General features: G+C 48.3%; 2 protein-coding genes across 4 annotated transcripts in view; one reads left to right on the plus strand and one right to left on the minus strand.

Annotated features, from left to right (window-relative positions):
- Window positions 1–2,850, plus strand: part of LOC117640584 (arrestin domain-containing protein 4-like) — a 37,667-nt gene extending 34,817 nt beyond the window's left edge. For all 3 annotated transcript variants that reach the window (XM_034377165.1, XM_034377164.1, XM_034377166.1), the window contains one exon: window positions 47–2,850. In XM_034377165.1, the coding sequence (XP_034233056.1) occupies window positions 47–195 (149 nt within the window). In that variant the 3' untranslated portion in view covers window positions 196–2,850. The remainder of the gene's footprint in view (window positions 1–46) is intronic.
- On the minus strand, window positions 2,384–18,310 carry LOC117640581 (apolipophorins-like). Its single transcript, XM_034377163.1, has 29 exons — window positions 18,164–18,310; window positions 16,096–16,131; window positions 15,790–15,989; window positions 15,142–15,327; window positions 14,698–15,040; window positions 14,386–14,605; window positions 14,143–14,308; window positions 13,576–14,056; window positions 13,206–13,489; window positions 12,725–13,111; window positions 12,268–12,639; window positions 11,543–12,176; window positions 10,865–11,448; window positions 10,571–10,773; window positions 10,347–10,479; window positions 10,015–10,259; window positions 9,542–9,929; window positions 9,070–9,453; window positions 8,248–8,981; window positions 8,023–8,170; window positions 7,786–7,933; window positions 6,788–7,702; window positions 6,520–6,704; window positions 6,213–6,433; window positions 4,835–6,122; window positions 4,606–4,745; window positions 3,612–4,530; window positions 3,340–3,534; window positions 2,384–3,249 (listed from the first exon to the last, which is right to left on the minus strand). Exons 1-29 carry the CDS (start codon window positions 18,225–18,227, stop codon window positions 3,238–3,240), a joined length of 10,215 nt encoding a protein of 3,404 aa, XP_034233054.1. The 5' UTR covers window positions 18,228–18,310; the 3' UTR covers window positions 2,384–3,237.
- Between the last annotated feature and the right edge of the window lie 167 nt (window positions 18,311–18,477).

Raw genomic sequence — 18,477 nt, forward strand, 5'->3', positions numbered from 1 at the left:
CGGCCCGTTCACGTATCACGTAACACCTTGTCTTGGCTGTCCGCAGAGGTGGCGAGCGAGCACGTGGAGGGCGGCACCTACATCGGCCCCGAGTTCCTCCTGGGCCAGGTCTACGACGGCAGCACCAACCTGCCGCAGGAGACGGTCGTGCTGTACAGGCCCGTGTACGTCGCCGTCGTCCCCAACAAGGAGTAGGAGCAGCGGCCATACAGCAGCAGCCATGCAGCAGCCATGCAGCAGCAGCCCGCCCCAAACCTCAGAAACGGATTTTTCGCGGCCGCACCGCGAGGATTTGTTTGGTGGTGTCAATTTTGAACTCAGCGGGGGCTAAAAAAAATAATACAGTGGAAAACGCCGAAGAGGACCAAGACGTAGGGCTAGAGAAGAGCGAAGGACAAGGACGCCGCCGTCGTTGGGCGGACGGGCCGACCCTGGACCCTATCGGCCCAGCCCTGGGCCTGGGACGCGCCATGTGCCGTCGTGGGTTTTTGGATTATTTTTTTTCCTGTGGACCAGAAGCCATGAGGAAGTGAATTAGTGAAATTGTGATAAGCGCCGCAGGTCGGCTTGAGTGTCAGCGTGAGAGAAATGTGTACAGTAGTCATTCTTGCTATTAATAATTATTATAAGAGTTACTAGTTTTACTTGTGTGTTTTGTCATCGTTGATGTCATTCGGTCTGTCTTTTCACAAGGAGGAAAAAATATTTTAAAAAAATACTTTGTGTGCTATCAATTATTAAAAAACTTTTCTGCTGTCTAGCACTGTGTCCTTCCAAGGAGAGGTGAATAATTGGAGAAGTGGGAGAGTGTTGAGGTGTTGAGGTATGGAAGACTGGAGGAGGTGGCAAAAGTCTTGGGATGCTGAAGTGTGAACTACCATGCAGATACAGAATACAGAACTAAGTCAATCAACAACGTGTCTTTGCTCAGAGCTCACACTATTTTCAAGCAATTGTGCTTATTGGGATAACAGGATTTTTTTTTCCAAAATTTTTTTTGAGGGCAAAGGCAGTGCCACTTCCAAAATTTTAGTTGTTAAAATCACAGTGATTAATTCCCCTCTAGTTTTGAGATGAAAAAATTGCCTATTTTGAGATTGAATTGCAATCGTTCGCAAGTTATTTTTCATTACAGAGTAGGTAAATATCAGGGTTGCGTCACTCATGAGTATGATGGATGTCTCGCTATCTCTGATGAAGGGTCTTATTTTTTTGAGACAGAGAAACAGTTAAAAATGCTCTGTCTTTGCCACCTCATCCTTCTTAAAGAGAGCATTTCTTTCAGTCACGGATGATTATATATGTTATTTTTCCATTGGACTTTATACAATTTTTAAAGTTTACTTATATTGTCGTTCAGCAGCTAAAATGTAGTTGATGACAAGAATATAGCACAGGTCTGTATGAAATACGCTTACTGGTATCAATACAATGAAGATTACCTTAATGTGTGTGGCTAAAAGAAAAAACTTAAATACACTCTCAACTGCTCAAACCTAAACTTTTTAAATGTACGTGTGAACGATGCACAAGGAATTTTTAAAGATTAATTCACCTACTATTGTAACGTTTTAAAAGATAATCATTTTTATGTTGTGAACACATGCTGTATGAAAATGAATTGGCGATACGATGTCATATCCCCCAAAGATATACAGTAATGTTCCTGATGTTAGGTGGGTTTAGAGCCTCGTTTTCTTAAATCATCTCTTTCATCCTTCCCCCAACATGCCCATGAGTAACCCTTTAGTTTTTTCATTTGCTCATGAGGTGAAGTTTGTATCTTCTAATTATAATTATCTAGAAAAGAATGTAAATGTTAAATTTTTGTATGTATTAAATTAGCACTAAGTTATACAGGTGAGGATTGAAGTGCTTTTTGGTTTGTTTAATCATAGAGAAAAATCTTAATTATCTTAAATCATTGTATACGAAAAGCAGTCTTTTAAATCTTGTTCTGAAAGAGGTCTTGTGTTTGGCAGAGCTATTGCCAGCAATGTGCTGTGCTCTGATTGGCATTTGAGTTGTTTCCTCTCTTTTGCCATCATATTCCAAAAAGAAAAGAAACTCTAAAGAGCAAATGGTTTTGCTGATACCATTCTGTCAAACAGTCTTCATAAATTTTGAAATGTCCACTGGAAGCTGAATGCCTCTTTCCCTTTTAACCAACACAACAATAATCAATTATACAGTAAGAATTAAATGTTGTTTTCTTTATGTTGTGTACAGTGCAAAATATTCTTCAAATGTTACTTGATGTCATGACTGAATCTTATTGCAAATAAAAGTAAGTAAGTAATCCAAATGTTCTTATTGCAAAACTAATGCCTCTATAATGTGTTTCCTTAATAGAATACGAGGGTAATAAGTAAGCAAATGGAGATAAGATGTAAATGTTTTATTGAAAAATTGTCCAGAGGAATTTGAATGTCATATCAATCATGGATCAATACAGATGTGATGAAGAATAAACAAGACGGCATTCAAACTGTGCACTTGATTTTCAGAAGACCTAGCTTGAGGCTCAGGAGACCAATTCTTGAAAAGATGCTGTTTTAGAACATTACACCTTCCACCCACACCTACTCTAACGGTAAGAATACAAACTATGACTATACGACAGGGAGAAGTAAGACAGGAGAAAAGACAAGTTTTAAAAAAGGCTGCAGTAGCTTCTCTGTATACTCTAAGAGCTTCTCCACTTAAGTGTTTTCCCCCCTGATTTTTGCATTATTGTTTACAATTGAACTTGACAAGAAACAATATGTAAAAACATAATGAAAGAAGATCACAGCATGTTACTTAAAATCTAACAGGAGTACAAAACCATATCCAAAATGGAAACACACGCACCAACCAAAGAGACATGCTTCCATCAAAAATTTTTAAGACACAAATTAATTTGAAAAATATATCTTGATTAACCATTATCTACAAAGATATTGGTAGTGTTTGAGCCATTGTCAACATTGGAACAATGCCCCTTCAGGTGGAAAAGTTTCATGTTCAATTAATGTGTTAACTCACACATACACACACACACAAACATAACAAACTGATAGTATCCAGACAATAATTTTGAAAATTTATCTAGATAGAAGCACAACTAAACACCTGTTTCTAGCTGGTACTATCAGGAATAGTCTTTGTGACACAAGTGCACAATTTGAAAAAAATATAAATATAATTTAAAACTTGTAATTAAAATTAGCTTTTCAGTTCTTCACAATGTGATCTTCAACCGTGTCTCTGCAAATAATAATACAGAAATCTAATTAGTACAAAACAAACTCACAAAACCAAATAAAATAGATGTCAAAGAATGGATTTGAAAATTACCTTGTCTGTCCGACTGATGACCTTGCAGTTGACCTTGGGGTGAAGACCATCTTGCAGAGAGCACTTGCAGTCCTGAACAATTTCTCCTCCTGTCAGAGAGTCGGTAACTCTCTTGGAGACCACACTGACGAACTGCTTTCTCTGGGGTGGTTTGGAGGCAATAAAGTTCTTTGAGCTGAATGCTGATCCATAGGTCTGGAAAAGACAAAGGGGCATGTTATTATCTCAAAGTTTCAACAAGTCATACACGGTCAGCTCGAACTGATACTTACGCCGAGGGCAACCTTGATGCAGGTGTCTGAGTCATACTTGAGGTGATCACGCAACTCCTTGTTGCCGTCGAAGGGCTTCTTCTTGTCATCACCAGTGGTGTAAACGTGGTCGGAGTCAAAGCCAACAATGTCTGAGGAAGGCTTGTCGTTGTCGAGAGCCAACTCGTTCAGAGGGGAAATGATGTGCAGGGAAATGCCCTGGTCGCGGTATCTGTAGCTGGCGAGGTGGGCGCGGACCTGCATCAGGGAGATGGGCAGGAGAGAGCCTTCGCAGCCCTGGCCCATCACGCCAATGATGGACTTGACGGCACCAGCGCGGAAGGGGAATTCCCCAGCCTCGTTGAAGGCGTCAACCAGCTTCAGGTTTCCGGTTTCGAGGTCGATCTGGTGCTTGATCCACTTGAGCTTCTTCTCGACAGTGTCCAGGGGCTTCTCGTACGTTGTGGGAGCGCCGAACCAGATGTTCTTGGTCTTGCCTTCGAAGGAGAGCTCGCCGCCGGAAGTGTAGTGGGCAGGCCACTTCTGTTCAGGGGCTCCAAAGCCGAGCAGGGAGAAGTGCACGTCAGTGATGCCCTTGCCCTTCAGCTCGTTGCTGAGGGAGGCAATCAAAGGGACAACAAGGTCCTTGAAGACTTCCTCGTTGGGCTTGATCTGCTCCACGACCAGGATGATGTCGGCCATCGTCTGGGGAGACTTGACACTGACGGTGTCTCCAATGGCGATGGGACTGTTGCCGGCGGTGCAGCTGGCACAGCTGGCCGGGATGTCGACCTTGACGTGCTCGAAGCGGCAAGCCTGGGTGTAGGCGAAGGCCAGATCGCAGGCAGCCTTCTTCTTGGTGTCCTCAGACTTGGCTTCGGTGGCGACGTGTTCGCAGGCAGTACGGAAAGCGGCAGGGTTGATGTAAGGGAAGCAAGAGCTGCCACAGGATAAATAAACAAATTAGACTGGGGCCTCAAGTAGTCAGGGGACAAATGAAGAATTCAATGCTTACCTCAGAGGAGAGCTACCACTGAAGAATTTGTTGCATTCTCCATAGGATTCCTTTGAGTGATCATGCTCAACATTGGGCACATCACTGCACTCTGAGTTGACCTTCCAGGCGTTTCCAAAGTCAGCAATTTTGTTGGCAATCTACAAACACCAATTTGAAATTTTAGTACTCAATTCATAACAAATAATAAGACAGAAATTAAAATAGTTAAGACAGCGAGGAAAATTACCTTTCCATTGGGCAGAACCAGGTCATCGAACTGCTCGTAGTTCATGTTTCCAAGCAGACCGCGGGTCTTGCCGAAGTAGAAACCACTGAGGAAGAACTGGCACACCTCCCTCTTGAGGTCGCAAGTCACAAAGACGCCGGAGGCGGACCTGAGGTTGGCAGAGTCATAGCGGCGCCAGGCGGACAGGTCACCCTGGGAGACAGGGAAGTCCTGAGGCTTGCCGTTCACCAGGATGGACATGTCAGATTCGAGCTCGATGGAGTCCTTGGCATCATTCAACAAGATGGACTTGAATTTGCCACCCTCCAGGTTGACAACCAGACTGAAGTTGCCGTCAACGAAGTCCTGGGCCAGGACGTAGGAGCAGGCGCCCTTGAAGTTGTAGTACTTGCGGTCGAAGGTGTAGAAGTTGTGGGAGTCAACCAGGATACCGTACATCTTGTAGGGAGGGACCCAGTCGAGAGGGTTGAGGGTGGGCCTGTAGGTGTAGTAAGCCTCGGACAGGGAAGGCAGGTCGCCGCTCTGCAGCCACTTGAGAGGGCTGAAGTGGATAGGAGCGAAGATGGGCAGCTGGAACCAGGATGATCCGGGCAGAGGCACGGCGGCGAACTTGACCAGCTTGTCGAGGTCGGACTGAGAGATCTGGTTCTTGACCAGGTTCACGAGAGACTTGACGGCAGCGATGGCGCTGTTGAGGATGGCCTTGAGCTCCTCCACGTCGTTGACGGGCTCGTGCTTCAGGTGCTTCTCGGCGTAGCTGCTGATGTCCTCTAGGAGCTTGCCAACCTCGGGCGTGGGCATGGAGGCGCCCAGGGCGCTGATCAGGTCGTTGATCATGGACCAGGCCTGGTCGGGGATCTGGTACTTCTTGAGCTCCTGGTACCTCTCCTTGAGGACCTCGTAGATGGGCAGGGCCTTGAGCTGCTCCATGAACAGCTTGACGAACTCCTCGACTTCGTGGCGGATCTGGCCGACGGCCTTGCTGACGATGCGGCCGACGTCCTGGATGCCCTGGCCGACCACGGTGGCGATCCTCTTGATCTCGTCCTCGTGCTTGCGGACCAGCTCCACGATCTTGCTCATGTAGTTGGCGAGCAGCTGGGCGATGGCGTCGCAGGCACCGACGGCGGACTCGGCCACGGAGCCGTAGATCTCGTTGAGCTTGACGACCCACTGCTTCAGGGTGTCGAACAGCTGCTTCAGGGGCTTCTCCAGGATTTCGGCGTACTTGCGGAACTCAGCCTGAATCCTCTCCAGGATGGCGGTGATGCGGGTGACGGCTTCCTTGCTGGAAAGCAACATAAAACGGGTAAATAAATAAGAGCATTCAAATAATTAAAATAAAGGGTTGCTAATTAAATTAAGGGTTGCTACTCACATGATGTCTGTGATCTCCTTGGCCAGTTTTTCATTGGCAAGTTCATCAGCCAGAGCCTTGAGCTCCTTCTGATAGGTCTCAGTGACGGGCTTAATGTTGGGCCTAGCCTGCTTGATTTTGTCGGCAATTTCACGGACATTGTTGTTGCCTTCCAGGACGGCATCAGCAATCTGGATCCTTGCCTGGTTGGCGAAGGCATTACCCTCCTTGCGAAGGCCATCCTACACAAAGAACAAAGAGTAAAATACACATTGATGCAAAGGATTACAAAAATATAATGTGTTTACACAAGAAGAAATGTACTCACAATTGTTGCCTTAACATTGTCATAGGAACCACCATACTCAGTCTGGAGGAAGTGAGACTCATCAAGAGCCACAGTCACATGGAACAGATCGTTCTTGGTGTCACCATCCTGCTTGGTTGCTCTCACTTCAGCCACCTGGCCCCATGCAATACCACCCTTGAGGGACAGCTTCTTCTTGGGATCCTCTGTACAAAATAAAGATTTATTAATGCCTTTCTTCTTTTTTGGGTAATTTTGGGTAATATTTAAATGAATGCTAAATACTAACCCTTCTTGAAGATGCTGAAGATAGCAGAGTTCAAGTCCTTGATTTCTCCTTGAACAACGACAGGCTTCATACCGAACAGGTCAATGGTGGAATCAATGCTCTGAACATCACGGGCAAGCTTCAGATCAGATTTGATTTTCAGGAGGACGGAACCGGGAACAGTAGCGACCAGAATAAGCTTTTGCTTGGACAGCTTGGCATAAGCACCAACATTGCGGGAGCCCTTCTTCACATCCTGGTACACAAGGAACTGGGATGCAGAAATGACTTCAGGGCTGAGGGCAGCATGTCCCAACAGCTCAACATCCAGGTTAAGACCCTTGCTCTTGGCTCCGATGTTCACAGTGATGTTACGTCCACTCGGGATCTGAAGAGCTGCAACCTTGGCCTCCAAGACAACCTTCTGGTTCTGGTCAGCAAACACATCCAAATCAGCCTGAGCGTCGAGCAGGTTCTGGGGCCCTCCAACGGTGACTTTGGTGGTGGCGGACAAGTCCTTTGCTCCAGGGTGAACAAAGCGGGCTTCTCCAGAGAGGGAAGCACCATCCTGGTTCTGAGCAACGTTACCAAGAATGATAACTGCGGATTTCAGGTTGGGCTGACGCTTCTTGTCAAGCCACAGAGACAGAGCAGCCTTCAGGGATCCTTCCTGCTTTCCGTTGGGGACTTCAAGTTCAGCCAGGACCTCAATGGTGCGCTTCGGCAGGTTGATGATCACACCTGCGGACTTCTCATGAGCATAAGCCTTGCTTGAGATGGTGGTTTTCTCAGCACCAGAGTCCATGTTCAGAACAGAGTCAATATCGATAATGCGGCCGTGGCGAACGCGAGTGTGCTGGAAGTTGAAGTCATGAGGAACACCAAGAGACTTGAGGTCAAACACAATCTTCAGCTCACGGTCAACATCAACAAAATCTGAAAATAATGCCAAAAAAATTAAGATTATCATGAAGATGACAATAGCCTTCAGAAAACTAAGAACAGAATTGGAAATTTACCTTGCTTCTTGATGTTATGATCATACTCAACTCGGGCGCACTTCTTTTCCTTGTCACAGTACACATTGATGAAGCGGTGCTGTTTGTTAGATAACTTCCTCACCAACTGAATGCTTTCTTTGCCACCCAGGTCAACATCAAGTTTATGCTAAAAAAAATATTTAGAAAAAGAATAAAAATAATGGTAAAAGTTGGTGCATAGACAACATGAGCAATGACAATATTTTAGTAGCTCACTTCAATTCCAATTTCCTGGTCCTGGGACAGATCCAGCTGCTGCCTAGTGTACTTGAAGTGTGTGCTGCGAGCCTCATTCTTGATTTGAACATTGCCGGAGCCCTCCATAGTCCACAGTTTGCCTTCCTCCTTAAACTGGTAGTTGGTGCTATAAAAGATTTGGACATATTAGCAAAGGCTAATAATTTTACAAGTTCCACTTAAGCTGTGAGTTAAAATACTTACGATCCACTGAGGATGTTCTGATCAGCAGACTTGCAAGAGAAAGTAATTTGCTTCTTGTCACCTGGTTTGCTGGCGACAGCAATCTCATACTTGTTCAGTTTCAGTTTCTCTGAGTCAATCTTACCCTTGATGTCAAAGTTGTCAATGGACTCAACCTTGGCTTCCACATCCCAAGCCAGCTTGCCGCCACCCTGGTAAGGCCACTGAATCTCACCCTCGTTCTTCACCTCCTTGTCGGACTTCCTCTCAGTCTTGGAAGCCAAACGGAGTTTGCCACCAGAGTGCTCAACCTTAATGTCAAACTTGGGGCTCTTATCAGCCATGTCAAGGTCCACACCAACGTTCAATTTCTTCTCATCCAGAGACAGGGACACATCAGTCTTGGATGCGCGCTCGCTCTTGCGTTTGTTCAGAACATCAATGGTAAAGTCGTGCTTCTGGTTGACGTTGGTGGTACCAGAAAGCTTAGCATGGATGTCACTCAGATCCTTCAGTCCTTCAACCTTGAAGTCCAGCTTGACCTCCTTCTTCTCATCCCACTGGGCATTGACAGTGCTGCTGAGCTTGGGAGGATCCTGGTCGAGTTCATGCACCCAGGAAGTCTGAATGGAACGAGGCTTGTCATTGGGGAGTGTAAGAATGACCTTTGTGGAGCCTCTCCTGAGATCAGCCTTAAGAGCACCATTCAGCTTAGTTGTCTTCTCATCCCAACTGATTTCGTTCAGAGCCTTGACCTGTTTAGGAAAAAATTAGATAATTATAATACTTGTCAAAAAAAATAGCCCATTTTGCTGGAAATTAGACAAATTAGACAAAACTGACCTCACAGGATGGCACCAGGTTGGGCACCAGCAAGGAGAGAGTGGAAGCGAGCTTGAGACCCTTCTGGTTCCTGATCTTCTCCAGCATGTCCCACAGGTGCTTGAAACCCACTTGGCAGGGGGAGCCTTCCTCAGCGGTCATGGTCCAGTCAGTCTTGATCTTAATGTTCTTGATGTGGTCAGAGGGCAGCTTCAGGTCGATGGAAGTGTCGGCATGTCTGCTGTGTTTGTCCTTCTCCAAGCCATGCAGCACCTTACCTTGGATATCGTACTCCAAGGTCAGCACATTCTGACCCTTAAGCTTGTACGAGACCAGGTTGGGTGTAACCTCAGAGTTGAATTCAATGTTAACAGGCTTGGATAGGTAGGTACTCTTGATGGCGCCCTTTACAATTCAGAACAGAAAAAAATGTCAGCATGAGAAAATTCAAATTCAAATAGATATTAGTCTATTTTTAGAATGGTATTCTTACCTTGCCCTCAGAGACCCACTTCTTGTCACCGAGATAATTGTTCTTAGCAGTTAGCTTAGCCTCAACATCTTTGCCACTGGGGGACTTGTAGTTGTAGTCAACAGCACCATCAAAGGCACCATGTTTGACATCAACTCCCTTAGCAGTCACCTTGAGCTCTGAAGATCGAACAGCACTACCATTATGGTCTTCCAGGAGAACCAACAGGTCTCCAGAGCCAGGCTGGTCGGGCTTGAGGTGGAGTCCATGGTTGAAGCGCACCAAGAATCGACGTCCATTGGGAATGGTAACCTCAAGCTCCTTGTTGGAGGTGCCATCACGTTCAGTGCCTGTCTTCTCATGCTTGAAGTTGACAAGAGTTTTCCAGTCCATGATAACAATGGTGTTCCTGAAATATAAAACAGTAAGTTCCAAGATGCCGCAGCCAAAGAAAATGCAGTAATTTTTTTTTAAAAGAAAGGTGAGGATCATACTTGGAGTTGATTGCTTTGGGGGAGAGATCAGAGTCGGTCTCAAAGTGAATCTTCTGCTTGGGATCCTTGTCAGCATTCCACAAGAGATCAGCAGAGACCTTGTGTTTGGAGCCAGAGGCGGACAACTCAGCAGAGCCCTTAATCTTACGCTGGACCTTGGGGATATCAACCACAAAGCTGCCTGATCCCTTGCCTGCGCCATACTTCAATTCTCCATGAGAGTCAAAGTAATCCTTGATGATGATCTGAAAATAATAAAGAAAAAAATATTTTTGTTAAGTTTGATTTGACAGTCCATGTACAATTGGATACAGTTTAAAAATCTTCCTTACCTTGTAGCTGCCACTGGGGCTTCCTGCATTGCGGTCAAGCTTTGCAGAAGAGTCCAAATACTTTGTGTCACCGTAGGTGACAAAGCAGTGGGTGTTGAAGCTGTTAGGGTTGTTGACAAAAGCAGTGCTGATCCTAAAACAGAAAATAGAACAGTGATAAGTAAAACAAAACCAAATTAAATACTTGAGAGAAGACTTCTTGGAGTACTAGATTGATTACTCACTTGATGTCAGGCTGTTGGTGCAGTTTGATCAAATGCTCACCAAGGTAGTTGATGTTGTTCTTTTCAAAATTGTAAGTAACGTCAGAGTTGATTTCATATTTACCACCAGGGGTAAGTTCCAGCACATGGTGACCCTTGGCCTTGTCAGCGGCAGGCTTGCTGCGCATACTCTCGATGGAAATTCCCTTCTCATTCACCTTAGCCTTTAACAGAGAAAAAAGGGAAAGGGTTACTTATAATACATTTTACAGAACAATTATTTATTTTAATTCCAGAGTTGATTTAAGTACTTACGGAGAACTTGACTTCATAATCACCAACTGCCTTCTGGTTGACTTTGGCAGAGAGTTTGCTTTCCACCTTCTTGTTGTCATACTTGAGAGAGACGTCATAGTTAGCACTCTTCCTGGTTGCAGCAGCATCCAACTTGCCGTCAATTCCAAGGGGAGGGTAAGTCAGCTTCTGCTTGGTAGAGACATCAAAGTTGCTCAGGCTGTCACCCTTCAGGTTACCTTGCTGGATAAGGGTCACACGGGATTCAGTGGCCTTCAGGTTTGCTCCATGAGCAACAATCAGCTTGTTATCCACTTGGTTGTTTTCCCTCTTGTAATCCCAATCAATGGCAAAGCTGAAGTCAGGGCTTTGGTTGGGGACCACTTCAATGTGAGCCTTGTAGGCCTGAGGGCCAAGCCTCTGCAGATCAGTCTTCACATTGGCAGATGTCTTGTCCATGGACAGCTTCAGATCATGGGCAACGAGGTTGGCGTCTTTGGTGATAGCACCATCGATGCCGTACTTGCCCACAGGGGTGTTGATGGCAATGCCGTTGAACTTGTACTTACGCCAGGTGTCTCCCTTCTTTTCAACAGTGATGGTGCCTGTAACAGGGAAGAAAAATATAGAGAATAGAAACTTCATAATTTTTAAAAAATAAAGTTTTTTGGGATATGGTATTATGAATTATGACATTACCTTCAATGCTGACAGCCTGCTTCTTTCCGTCTTTTCCAGTAAGAGCTTCCTTGCGTCCACCTGGAGCGTTGTACTCGAGGACAGGGGCGTAGGTGCGTGCTTCCGGGGGACCAGACACATCCAGACCAACATTAACAGAGTACTCAGCCTTGTCATTGATCAACTTGCCAACAAGCATCTGCTTCTTGTCACTGTCAAGGATCTGGCCCTCAAGAGCCAACTTCTTCCAGGGAGAGGTCAGAGCTGCCTTGACAGCATAATCAGGGCTGGAGGAACCTTCCAGGGTCAAAGCCACCTTGCGGTTAGTCTTTGAGCCAGGAGTGTCCACAGAGATTTCAAATGAGCGCTTGTGGGGGTTCTTCTTGTCGTAGAAGGCCTTCAGGTGGTAGCCAGACATGCCAGCGTCATCCTTCTCAGCCCTGATGGAAACCTTGGCAGGACCGCTCAAGGGGAAGAAGGCAGCATTGAAAGTGGGGGTCTCAGTGGGGAAGCCAAACTCAGTGCAGAAGGTGACTCCAATGACAGGGCTCAGCTGGTCAAAGCATCCGTGATAATCCTTGCGCTTGGTGTTGAAAGCCAGAGGGGTGTTGACCTCAGACTGTCCCTTTTCCCTCTTGTAGTTGAAGATCTCAGACTAAAAGTAGAAAACAATTTTGAGAGTAGATAAACAAGTACCACACTGTAAAACGATTGAATTAAAAATTATTCAATATCCACAACCATACCTTGAGTGTGATCAAATCCTGCTTAGGGATGGGCAGACCGAAGTTGACATCAATACCATTGCCACCCAAAACCTTGACAGTAACATCAGAGCCGGTGGCAGTGTGGACAGTGGTTGAGAGCTTCAGACCAGACTGCACAGCGATGGCATCAATGACCATCAGGCCGTTGACTTCCACAGCAGCACTGGGAACAATGCTCAGTTTGGCCTCAGCGTTGAGAGGGTCCTTCAGGATGGCGTGAAGGTCCAGCTTTCCGTCAAGCTTCAGATGAATGACAGCGTTACCAGTGGCAGAGAGCTTGAGAGGCAGACCCAGACCAGTAGGGTAGGTAAGGTCAGTGTCCAGGAACTGGTAGTGCTTCTGGATGTCATACTGTGGATAGAAATTTCATGTAATGCCACTGCCAACAAAAATGTACCCGACAATTTACTATTTCTCTTAATTTCATGAAACATACGTTGAATTTCTTGGCCTTGTCAATGCCAGCATCAATGCCATCAAAGATCTTATCCACAATGCTGTCGGGGGACACCTGACCACCCTGGTAGTTCAACCAGATGCTCTCCAAACCAAAGACTCTCACAGAGAAGTCAATGTCAACATCGGCATCGAATTCCTTAGGTCCAAGGGAGACCTTCTTGGATACAGCATTGATCTGATCACGGCTAACGGAGCGCTTGCCACGGGTAGACTTGGCAAAACGGCTTGAGATCTTTTCAGCAAGATCGACAAGCTTGTCCTTGCTTTCAGAGAACATGTCCTTGACATTGTTTGACCTGACGTAGCCCTTGGGCCCGAAGATGTGCTCCAGAACGCGGTCAATATTTTCAGTACGAAGGCCCAACTAGAAAAGCAAAATAAAAATGGTTTGATTGTGGGAGAGAAACCTGTATTTATGAGCAAACATTTTTTTCTAAACAAATGTGGTTGAAACTCACCTCAAAGAGATTCACAGAGTGGCCAAAGACATCAGTAGTCAGGTTCAAAGAAGCTGAACGAGGCACAAAGGACTTTTGAGAGAAGATGACGTTGGACTCAGCAGAGGCACCAATGTTCATGAGGTCAACCAGGGTGGAAACCTCAAAGTTGCGGGAGAATTTGCGCAGGTCATTGGGGAATCGCTTGGTGGGCTTGATGTTTCCCAACTGAGCCTTAGCAGACTCCTTGTCAGGGTTAGCAGAGGCACGGAGGTTGCGCAGGTGCGACACAATGAAAGCACCCACTGAAACAATCAAGAATACAGTTAAAATTTTGTTAAGTTTTACATCTAACTTCTTTATTTCCTCTACAAACAATCTTAAAACTTACCTTGGTAGCTGGGTTCCTTTTCAATAATTTCCTTGAGGGCATTGGCAACCTGTCCATTGGGGCAGTCCACAAGGGCAAGGTATGCCTTGATGCGGATTTCAGAATCCTCTTCAACATTCTTCAGAATATTCAGAGCAGTTTCACGAAGTTTGGGAATGCAGGCATCACCATGGAAGGCTTCGAGAGCGAAGACTCGGATCCTAGCTGGCAGGGAGGCATCGCTGGCGCACTGAGACACAGTCTTGGCAGTGGCATCATTGAGGTTGTGGATGTTGTGGATAGCCTTCAAGCTGGCGATGATTTTGTTTTCGTCAGCCTTGTCTTTGGGCTTGCAGCCAGCACCAAGAGAACCAGCCAGCTTGGAGATGAGAGTGTTGAACTCTGACTTGTTGTCACATTCGTGCTCACGGCAATAACGTCCAGCCAGAGCACCAGCGCCCAAGACCAGGCTACGAGAGGTGGTACTACCGTCAATGAGAGACTGGAATCAAACAAATTGTATTGGTTTTAGCAGGAAAAAAAAACATTAAAAAATTCAGAACTCTAAAAAAGTTAAGAAAAACTTACAGCAACAGCAGCAAGAGAACCAGGAGTAGCATGGCGAACAAAGCCCAGGCTCATGTACCAGACTTTCTCAGTCGTTCCCTTGATTTCCTTCTGCTTGATAAGTTCTACACCAGCCTGGACAGCATCACCAGTTCCAGTGCGGATTAAAGCTTCAATGAACATAGACCTGTGGAAAATAAGAAAATGTTAGCAAAGGAATAAAAAGAAACCAGAAAAGATTGCAAAACAGAGAGGAAGTCTTACTTGTGGTGAGTTTCTTTGAATGCCTTAAGAATGTCATCCTTGGTAGACTGACGCAGGACCTGGACAACATCACCAAAGTCACGAGCAGATGACTCGCCAGCAACAGTCTTCATGTTTTCATGGGCCTTGTGCATAGCCTTGGAAATAGCCTCAGCATTTCCAGGGACAGTGGTGACATGGGGAACCTCGAAGATAATGGAGCGCTGACGGGTAACGGCAGCTAAGAAAAAAAATTGTAAAGTAAGTACTACAGGTTTTAACTATGAAATTGGCGATGGTGATTTTTGAACAGACACTGTGTTAATAACTTACTGTTTGAAGGAGCCTGCTTCTTGGTGGAGACCAGCTTGATCTTGGTCTCAACGACAGTCTTGGCGCCAGCATCACGGTTGGAAAGAGGGCGGTAGAAGTATTCCTCAACGCTCTCAGCAGAGTCGATGATCTTGTTCTTGATCTTCTGGGTGGACTTGAAGGAGGCAGCCATGAGGGGGGTGTTCTGAAGAGGGGAGCCACCGGCATAGCCGACGGACAGGATGTCGGACCTGAAGTCCTCGCGGTAGGCGCAACGGTTGAGGTTGCGCTCCTTGCGGACGATGAGGACGTCTCCATCCTTGCTGAAAGAGAATTCGGTGGGGCAGGAACCGTAGACATCAATCTGAAACAGCAGAGAAAAGGCCCAGTAAACAACTTGAAACTCTCCCACACACCGTGGCTCCACCGCGGATGAAATTGCGAGTTGAGAGTGATGAGGCTTACCTCGGTGACAGCGTTGCTGCCGTAGGACTGGGAAGCGGCGACTTGGAACAGGGAGAGGATGGCCCGCTTGACGTTGAGGGCGGTCTGGGAGTCGTCCTCCACGGAGCACACCTCGGCATCGATGTGGCCGTCGTGGAAGTTGAAGCGCAGGGGGTACTTCTCCAACTCCTTCAAGTTGTCGTACTTCTGCGGGGCACAAAACACGAAAAACTCATCCTTTGCTCGCTGTTTACCGCAGGTTAACTTGTTTGTGTTTGGGTCCGGCGGAAACAAAACAACATCGTTCCAGGCGACGAGCAGACGACACGAGTAAAAGACAGCCAACTTAAACCAAGACGAGGTGGTCACCGACAATAATAAAAATGCCCCATATCCGAGTGAGATACTGCTTTCCCTACTTTTTCTTTACAAAACAAATAAAAATTTAAATATGCTTCGTTAAAGCATGACGCTATGGCGCTAAGAAGGTGATCCAAGGAACAGTTACGTTGGTGCACCTTGCCGCCATTTGAAAAGGAAATTACAAACCGAAGCGCTGTACTGTCAACAAAGGATTTCTTCATTTTCGCGCAGACGGCGTGTCTTTCGACTCAGGTTCGAGCACGGGAGTCGGGCAGGAGGCTGATAGGAAGCGCCGAGGGGGCTCACCTTGCCGTCGGACCCGGTGACGGAGACGTCACTGAGCTTCAGGAACTGGGCACAGTTGGGCTGGATTGAGAGTTCGGCGGTGGCTTTCACGGAGAGCTTGGATCCGTCGCCCTTCGTTCCGGTCAGGGAGGTGGTTGTGGTTCCCTCCACGCTGTAGGTGTAGGTGTTTCCCTCGGCGTACGCAAAATTGTTTGCCGTCGCTGAAATCGGAAAATGAAACAGGTTAGATTCCAGTCGCTGGAGGCCCTACGCCTCAGGGTATTTTTAAGAGAAGGAGACAAATTGCGGAGTGAAAGTGACACTCACCTCCATGATGACCACAGCCTGCTTTACATTTCGAGTCTGGAAACAAAAAAGAATAAACGTGTTAAAGCAAAGCAGTATCGAGAGATAAGGAGAGGGAAAGTTGAACTTGAAAACGGATGGAAAGCGACGAGGTCACGGTCAAATGTATCACTTGTGTATCGATCAATCGGCGGTCAAGGGTCACGCAAAATAAACAGGCAGATTAGGCAGGTTGAAGGGGCGTCTGCTTGTTAATTACCGCAAAAACACGCCCAGGGACAATCACATCAAGCGGAGATTATGTAGAAAATATTTTTTTTTGTTCCCAACTTGATTTATATGAAGTTAAAAATTTCCACCCTGTATTCAACTCTTTATTGATGACACTGCAGTATTGATGGCGACGGCGAAGAGCGCGCCAAGAAATTACGGGATCGGATCGTATCAGTGTGAGAAATGATAGAAATAACAATTTGGCGTGCCTTTCTATGGGCGTGGCACTGCGTGGCGCTGCGTGGCGCGGGGGCAGTCTGGGCAGGGCAGCCGAATGCTTTGGTTTTCTTCCTGTTGGTTCTGACCATTCTGGCCTGTCGGGGCGGCACGGGGCGGCACGGGGCGGCACGGGGCGGCACGGGGCGGCATGGCGTGGCCCGCATGACCCCGCCCGATAACGAACAAACGACCCCAGACAGTGATCCGCCTGTTGCTTGGGAGCCTGTGCCCCTTCTCTGACCCCGTGTGGGCCCCGTGTGGGGTCGCCGGGGCAAGAATGTTCGGGTGGAAACGGCGGCCATTTTTCTGAATTCGTCAGCGAATCGTCTGCCCCCTCCCGTCAGTCCGTGCGATTTTTGTCTAAAAAGTCGTTGTTAACATGCGGGGACTGTGCGGCTCACGGCTCGCGGCCCGGGGCCCCCTGAGGTCAGAGAGTCAGAGGGAGATAGCCCCCTGGGCCGCACCCTGTCTGCGCTCTGCGCGCTCTGCGCTCGCAAACAGGGTCTTGAAATGGCGCTGAAGGAACATTTCGGCTCTCTTTATCTCGCTGCACGCGGGCCAGGGGCAGCCAGGGGCAGCCAGGGGCCAGACAGAGACGGAGACAGCAGTCTGCACTTCCTTTTGTCTGCCTCTGTCTGTCTGTCTGGCTGCCACCAGGCTGCCACCAGGCTGCCACCGCCACGTCCACCCGTCGTGGAAGCGCCGTGGCCGCGCGGCCGTGCCTGGCCACCCCGCCGGAAGGGGAGAGACATTGCGCAAAGGCGTCTCGGGGAAAACCCCGTACGATCGAGACGGTTCTCAAGAGGAAAGAGGAAAAAAGTTGTTTTGCAAGAGGAGTGAGATAGAGATACACGCGTCCCTGTCTGGGGCGAGATAGGGAGGGCCGTTGGGCTGCTGGGTCGCTGGACAGCGCGACGGGACGGGCAGGGCGGGACGGGCAGGCCGAGGCGGGCAGGCCGAGGCGACGGCGACCGACGGCGACCTCGATGGCCGCCGGGCGGTGTTTGACGACCACACCAATTCCAGCCGACGAGCCGCTCGCTGGAGCTGGACAAGCTGGACGAGCTGGACAAGCCGGCGGGGGAGGGGGGGGACACTTTGGCAGCGCCATTCAAAGCCCCATTCATACCTCGATCATCGAGCCACACGTCCCGGGCCCGTCGCGAAACTTAACCGAGGGAAAAGCACGCACTTGGACCACGACTACCGCACAACCGGCACAGCCCCACTCTCGCGCACATCACCGAGGGAGTCCGTTTTAAACACAGCACTTGTCACTTTGCAACCCCCTATTTTCCAGCACACCAAGTCCGCGGTTGCGCGCACTGTGTGTGGTTGCCAAGGCGTTCCTCGGGGCAGTCCTCAAGGCGTTCCGCGGGGCGTTCCAAGGGGCGTTCCAAGGGGCGCGCCACCAGTTGTCGCGCGGGGCGTTCCGTGGGGCGTTCGGCGGGGCGTTCCACAGGGCGCGCCACCAGGTGTCGCGCGGGGCGTTCCGCGGGGCGTTCCGCGAGGCGTTCCGTGGGGCGTTCCGTGGGGCGTTCCGCGAGGCGTTCCGTGGGGCGTTCCACGGGGCGCCCGAGGGCGCTGCTTCACGTACCTGCTAGTGCGGGCGCAGACAGGCAGAGAGCCGCGAGAACCAGCGGTCCCAGATAGGTCCCCATGTTGTCGGGGCGCTGTGCGCGGTCCCTGTGGCTTGGGGGTGTCAAGCACGGGAGTAGACAAGAAGCGCGAGGCGCTTGGGGGTTCTTATATAGCCTTTCCGACGGGCCCGGCCCGGCCCGGCCGGCCGGCCGCACAGGGCCGAACGCGTCGCCACCGAAAGCCGCCGGTGGTGGGGGCGGTAGCGTTCAGCATCCACCGAGCCGCCCGGCCCAGCAGACTCATTCCGAGAGTCGTTTTCGTCGCCCTGTC

Source organism: Thrips palmi, unplaced genomic scaffold, assembly GCF_012932325.1.
Source record: "Thrips palmi isolate BJ-2018 unplaced genomic scaffold, TpBJ-2018v1 HiC_scaffold_12, whole genome shotgun sequence".
Lineage (NCBI taxonomy): Eukaryota > Metazoa > Arthropoda > Insecta > Thysanoptera > Thripidae > Thrips > Thrips palmi.

Excerpts from the sequence above, each read along its gene's own strand:
- LOC117640581 (XM_034377163.1), bottom strand. The coding sequence starts at position 18,227 with ATGGGGACCTATCTGGGACCGCTGGTTCTCGCGGCTCTCTGCCTGTCT. Across the intron at positions 9,930-10,014 it reads CCCAAAGCAATCAACTCCAA|GAACACCATTGTTATCATGG; the intron begins GTATGATCCTCA and ends TTTATATTTCAG. Across the intron at positions 7,703-7,785 it reads TCATAACATCAAGAAGCAAG|ATTTTGTTGATGTTGACCGT; the intron begins GTAAATTTCCAA and ends CATTATTTTCAG.